Below are 6736 nucleotides of genomic sequence, written 5' to 3' on the forward strand. Positions count from 1 at the left end.
AATTTAAAATAGTTATGAATTAGAATATTTTAGATAACATTTTTTTTAATTTTTATATTAACAACTTTGATTATGTTTCATAATAATAATTTTATAGTATATTAGAAAATATAAAATTTAATTTGTAAAATAATAACTTATAAAATATTATGAAACAAAATTACATAAAAATTAAATAAATAATATTGTATTTCATTAATTTTTTTAATATAATATAATAAATATATAAGAATTACCCTTAATGTTAACAAAGATTTCATTCTATATTATTTGCTATGTTTTATGATATATTTTAAACATGGCGAATAATATTTTTAATACGTTATACCAAGCATTTAAAACATTTGATCAAATAATTAATATTATTTTAGGACGCAATTTTCCAAGTAATAAAAAAAATTTTTTTTATTATATTTAATTATATGGAAAAATTAAAAATAATTTGAAATTTATAAAAATATTTCATCGTTTCTAACCTTCTTAAAATATTACAATTTAAATTGTTTATAAATAACAAAAATTATTAATCAAAAATTATTATCACATATTTATATGATGTATTTTTATATTTATTACCTATCAAATATTATTTATATTTTATTTAGATAATTTATACGTGATTGAATGTAATTCTATAAAACAAGTACAATCTATTAATTTTCCTGGGCAATCTTTAAAAGATATATTAAATAATACAATTTTATGGGCTGTACCTAAAAAACGGCGAACTATCGAAAAACGTCTTTGTCGAAGATTTGGTATTCCTGAATTACATTGGAAACCCCATGTTCCTAAAACTAATATCTTAATGTGTAGAAAATGTGGTCATGATTATGAAGCTGGTACTCTTTGTGGTAAGATATATAATATATATTTATATAATTATTATTTAGCAGTATAAATTATATTCAAGAATTATAATTTTACTTTTATTTTTTTTTAATTTGTAGGATATTGTTATGAAATAGTTAAAAAAGAAACAGAAATAATGCAACAAGCTATACAAGACTCGTTAGGATTAAAACCTGTGGAACAAGATGTTATAGTATTATATGAAGGAGAAAAAGAACAATATGAAGATAATTTTTGGAAGGTATTGATATATATTATATATGCTGAAAAGAAATTTCATAAAATAGAACATAGGCAAAATATCTCTTTACTTTATTTATTAATATAAAGTACTTGATATATTTTTTTCTATTTTTAATACACATATTTTTATGTATTTTTATGTATTAAAATCAACAGAAATTTCTTTGAAAAAACTTCTTTTCAGCAATGTATAATAATAATATGCATAAAATAGAATATAATTTTTACAAAATTTATATATTAATATAAATATAATATATAATTTTTACCAAATTTATAATTATATACTTCTACGCAGAAACAAAGGATTGTAGAATTACGTAAGAAAAGACCTGATTGGTTCAATCCAAATTTACTTCAACGAACAACAAAAGAAGAAATTGATTCGAAGAAAGAAAAACTTAAACTGGAATCTTCAGAAAATATTAAGAATAATTAAATAGTTATTTTATTAATAAACTCTGTTTAAATTAAATAAATTTAAATAATAGAAAAAAGAGTTATTGATTTTAATTTTTTTTATGGTAGAATTCCATTTATCAAAATGAAAATTTTTACCGTTATATCATTAAACTTGATCTCCTATTATCTAATATCAAATATTACTTTAATTATATGAACATTTTTTAATTATATGAATATTATATATATATATATATATATATATATATATATTATTATTATATATATTATAATAACTGAATTTATTTATATTCTACCGAATTTAAATTGCGATTATTTGAAAGAAAAGTTAAAAGTAATAAAGATAATTAATAGATTACATCAGATATAAATAAAATTCTATGTTGTAATTGTAAACTTTTAGAAACTAATGAAACTTCATTTATATGGACAAAATGCTTGATCATTTAAATTCTATCTTCTTAATGAGAAAATTTTTTTTCTCCTATTATCTCAATTATCATTGAATATGATTCCATTTATATGAATATTTTTATGTAATATATAATTAAAATATAATAAAAAGTTTAAATTATATATTATATATAACTATATTATATATATAATGCAAAATTTATTTCATTAAACATTATAACAGATTATTATATTTATAAAATTATTTCTAAATTTATAATATTTAGAATATATCATTCTGTATTTTAGAAAAATATTTTCTGAAATTCTTTCATATGAACTCTATTAGTTGGACAAAAAATATAAGATTAAAATATAAAATTATAATTGGAGTCATTTAAAGATGTTATATGCTGATTATTTGTTTATTCTTTAAATTCATATAAATAAAGTACTAGAATATTTATAAATGTTGTAATTATAAATGTTATTATTCTTATATAATTTCTTATTATAATTTTTTTTTATTTTTGTAATTGATCAACATAAAAATAAGTGTAATATTGTTAACAATTATTTGCTATTTTTGTATTGAATCATTTTTATATATGATTTCTTATATATGATATTTATTTCCTTGATATTAAATCTTTTCTGAATCAACAATTTATAAAATTCAATAATGAAAAACATTTTCAATTCTATTAAGATTAATACATTTTTCATAATAATACATAATATTTACATTTATTGCTTGCTTTTAAAATAAAATAATATAACGACATAAAATTTTAGAAAATCAAGATGCTGTTCATAACCTCTATTTTCATTAATGAAGAATTTCAAAACCATCTACAGATAGATCTTTATTAAAATGACTTAAAACATGTTCATGGAAATCTGCAAATGTAGTAGTTCTTCCATAAAACATTCCACATAATGGGCAAATTTTATTGTCTTGGTCTGTATTATCTGTTGAATTGGAACATTTTTCTAAAGATAAACTCGAAGTTTGGAGACTGGTTTGAGTTGCACTATGTTCTTTAATATTTTCATTAAAATTAAACTGAGTACTTGCTTGACACATTTTTTTATTTGCATTTGTACGACAATTATTACACATTAATCCTATAATTATATTTAAAATTAACTTTTTTAAAATAATTTTATTTTTTAATATTATTTACTTACCTTCTTTCTTTTTTTTGAAATTTTGCAATGCTCTTTTTAGTTTTATTTGTTGTGCTAATAAACTGTTTTTCATTTGCGATAATCTAATATCATGTTGTTTTAATAATTCTAAATCTGTATCCGAGTCTTCTGGATAAGTAAAACCAATATTTCGTAAATCTAATTCAGTATTATTTTGCATTTCAACCATCTAGATAAATAATTATAAAATAGAAATAATTAAAATATATAAAATTTAATTCATTTTATTATTTTTTACAATTACCTCTGCATATTGCTGTTCAAGATCTGATTTTTCCAACATAATACTATTTATAAGTCTAAGTGATATTTCCTCTAAGCTTTGTTCTTTCTCACCTGTATTGAAATTATATTAGAATATTATATATTAAAATATATATTAGAATATTATATAATTTAATATATAAAGTTTAATTGAAATTTAAAATTTAAATAAATTATATTTAATAACAAACCATTGTTTGTAACTAATGTACATTGCTGATTGTTATCTTCTTTAGTAGAATTAAAAATACCTCGAAAACTATAAGAGACAATGTCTGATGCTTGTACTGGAGAATGTTGTTTAAGCGTATCAGAGATTTTTGTCAATTGACTTCCTAAAGATTTATTAGTTTTTGTTAATTTACTTAATCTGTTCCATAATTGGCGATTTTCTGCTGCTACCATAAAAACTTGATGAGTAAGTTGAGATTTTTGTTTTTTAAGTTCTTCTATTTTTTCCTATGAATTAATATACATTAAAATATAAAATATACTTATATATCATCATATATATTATGCAAACCTTTAAACTTTGCACAATAGTTTTTTCATTATTATCATTAATTTTTATAATCATTGCAGATTCATCTTTTCCACATTCAAGTCTTAAACACATATTCTCTTCTTCAACAATTGCTAATCTTGTTTCTAATTGTTGACAACGTTCATTCATAGTTTTAAATGCAACTAATAAGGCATAATAAGAACTACATTTTCCATTATCTGTATTTTCTAATTGTTCCATGTCATTCATATTGTAGTAATAAAATTAGCAAAAGTGAAAATACAATTTCATAATCAGAAAAATTTTTCTAATAGTATAATTTTTCTAATACACAAACAAAATAAATTCTTCTTAAAAAATTACATTTTAAAAAAAATAAACATTCTATGAATAAAAAATAAATTAATAAATAATAATTAGGTTAATAAAAATGTGACAATAAAATTATTAAATTAGGTTAAATTGTCATACATTTTAATATTTTGAAATTATTATAAAATATGATTCGTAATTATACTCAGATTTTCACATAAATAAGACATAAGATAAATAACTTAATATCTATTCACTATCATTTAATATAAATTTGCGTCACACAATCCAAAAAAGCCCCCATTATCATTCTTGTGTCATTTCCAATGTTATCGATTTAGCACACAATAAGATTATAATATTAATAATGGATGAAAAGAAAATCAAATGAAAGTATGAAATTATAAGATATAAAATATTTTATAATAATATAAATAAAGTATTATCACAAATGAATTGTAAAACAACTGTGATATGCAATGCATCTTTATAGAAATTTAATCATATGTTTTTAATGTCTATTAACTTCCGATGTTTTGATATAGTTCTAAGAATTTTTATATTACCAACTATATAATAGAATAAATACCAATATAAATTAAACAGAAAGATGATCTATCCATTATCATCTATCTCGATGATCCAATTGAAGTTCCAGTATTAAAAGCGATCATTATTCTATAATGCTAAATAACATATAAAAATCATGCATTTATTTTAAATGATTGTTTTTCGTAATCTTTCAAAGTGTAACTAATTCGAATTTTCTTATATATCGCTCTATAATGACATATATATAAAAACATTATTTTTATTTTGAAAAAGAAAAAAGAATAAATAAGAAATATTAAAAAACAATTTTATTAAAAAAATTAAATTTTAATATTACAATTCATTAATAATGAAATTAAACTTTTAATTTTAAAAACGAAATGGTATTAACTGCATTTAAAAAAACTATATAAATCATTTTTTATCGACACGGTGTTCACTTCGCATAGAATCTTTTCTAACTATTATACACTTTTTTTAATATTCAACAATCATAATATTTTTTACTCTTTTAATTTTTTTTATACTTTTTAATATCTTAAGAACAAGACGAAGCACACAGAATTAGAGAAAATCAATACCAACATCTTGGAATAGACCATTTAATTAGACACCAAATGATAACAATATAGTTATTCTGCGAAACTATAAGAATAAAAGCGCCAAAATCAAAGAGCTCGAATGTAAAAGCAAAATAAATCACATGTATTGTGATGGTCGTAAATAATGCGTGGAGAAAAAATTTATGAAAATACGATTACACCTCATATTTATTTTAGAATGTAATAGTTAATCGATGTTAGTGACAGATATCTATTATATTATTGTTTGTACCTCAAATGTACAGTATGAAAAACTATAGATATAAAAAACTATTATAGTTAATATAGTAGTTAAAATTAAATTTTATGAGAAAATCATAAATAAGTTATATATAGTTATATATAACTACAGATACAAACGAAATTAGTAATGACATATAAATTAGTAATGAGATAGAAATATTAATATATAGATAGAAATATTAATAAATATTTCAAATCATTTTAAATTCATATTATAAATATATATATAGTAACAAATTCGAATCATTTTCGAATGATTCGAAAATCTTAAAAATTTTTATTGTTTTGGAAATAAATATTTTTATTATTTCTATTTTAATTATGAAATTACATTTTAATTATGAAAAAACATTATAAATATTTTAACTTGCTATNTATTGAGATTAAATTAATTTTTATTAAATTCTTTTTTATAGTTCAATTTCTTTATTCTTTAAATTTATTTAATTTTATATTAAATTAATTTTAATAATTTATTCTTATTCTATATTCTATATAATTTTCTTATGGTGAAATTTAATTGATTGTTCTTAAAAAATATACTAATATTAGAATAGAAACCAAACTCGTTAAAATGACGGATTTCATTTTTTTTACATTATTGACAATATGAAAATGATAAAATTAATATTATAATTTACTAAGAAATGTAATTACATATACTTAATTATTTTCATGACATTATTTTAATTATAATCATTTATATAAAAAATAAAAAGAATTAATTATAATCATTAATCAATTAATTATAATTATTTATATAAAAAATATTTAGAAAATACTATAGATCGATAATTCTAATGTTAATCTTTTTTTAAAGAGAATATTAAGTTAAGAATTATATGTTAAAATTGAATTTGAATACTTTTTTTAAATATAATTTATTATTAAATATTGTAGAAATTCAAAATTCGAAAGAATTATTATATATGAACATACATTATATTATTTATGAAAAAAAATTTTAATTAATCTTAATGATTACAAACATTTTACATATTAAATATATATGATTATTATTTATTATATATATGATTATTGGAATGTAACAAAAGAAAATATTTTTATTTATACTAATTTTATATTAAGTTTAAATTAAATTTTTTTTAAATTTTCCCTTTTAAGTTGTAATAGA

At 18.4% G+C, this 6736-nt stretch overlaps 2 protein-coding genes across 3 annotated transcripts; one reads left to right on the forward strand and one right to left on the reverse strand.

Annotated features, from left to right (window-relative positions):
• The first annotated feature begins 274 nt into the window (after positions 1–274).
• On the forward strand, positions 275–1599 carry LOC122715655 (39S ribosomal protein L32, mitochondrial). Its single transcript, XM_043938000.1, has 4 exons — positions 275–386; positions 606–854; positions 951–1093; positions 1394–1599. Exons 1-4 carry the CDS (start codon positions 299–301, stop codon positions 1532–1534), a joined length of 621 nt encoding a protein of 206 aa, XP_043793935.1. The 5' UTR covers positions 275–298; the 3' UTR covers positions 1535–1599.
• A 1066-nt stretch (positions 1600–2665) lies between these two features.
• Positions 2666–4276, reverse strand: LOC122715646 (protein spindle-F). Of its 2 annotated transcripts, none has more exons than XM_043937989.1 (5): positions 3911–4276; positions 3639–3846; positions 3368–3459; positions 3103–3292; positions 2666–3039 (listed from the first exon to the last, which is right to left on the reverse strand). In XM_043937989.1, exons 1-5 carry the CDS (start codon positions 4139–4141, stop codon positions 2741–2743), a joined length of 1020 nt encoding a protein of 339 aa, XP_043793924.1. In that variant the 5' UTR covers positions 4142–4276; the 3' UTR covers positions 2666–2740. The 2 variants fall into 2 exon arrangements, with proteins under 2 accessions (XP_043793924.1, XP_043793923.1); XM_043937988.1 differs by having other exon boundaries at positions 3579–3846.
• Positions 4277–6736: the final 2460 nt, after the last annotated feature.

Source organism: Apis laboriosa, unplaced genomic scaffold (genome assembly GCF_014066325.1).
Source record: "Apis laboriosa isolate Shangri-la unplaced genomic scaffold, ASM1406632v1 scaffold39_cov144, whole genome shotgun sequence".
In the NCBI taxonomy this organism is placed as follows: domain Eukaryota; kingdom Metazoa; phylum Arthropoda; class Insecta; order Hymenoptera; family Apidae; genus Apis; species Apis laboriosa.

Bases quoted from the DNA above. Each gene is read 5' to 3' on its own strand.
- LOC122715646 (XM_043937988.1), bottom strand. From the start codon at position 4,141: ATGAATGACATGGAACAATTAGAAAATACAGATAATGGAAAATGTAGT. The intron at 3,460-3,578 runs GTTTGTTATTAA...ATTTCAATACAG, and splicing joins TACATTAGTTACAAACAATG to GTGAGAAAGAACAAAGCTTA. The intron at 3,040-3,102 runs GTAAGTAAATAA...ATATAATTATAG, and splicing joins TTTCAAAAAAAAGAAAGAAG to GATTAATGTGTAATAATTGT.
- LOC122715655 (XM_043938000.1), top strand. From the start codon at position 299: ATGGCGAATAATATTTTTAATACGTTATACCAAGCATTTAAAACATTT. The intron at 387-605 runs GTAATAAAAAAA...TATTTTATTTAG, and splicing joins TTTAGGACGCAATTTTCCAA to ATAATTTATACGTGATTGAA. The intron at 1,094-1,393 runs GTATTGATATAT...ACTTCTACGCAG, and splicing joins ATGAAGATAATTTTTGGAAG to AAACAAAGGATTGTAGAATT.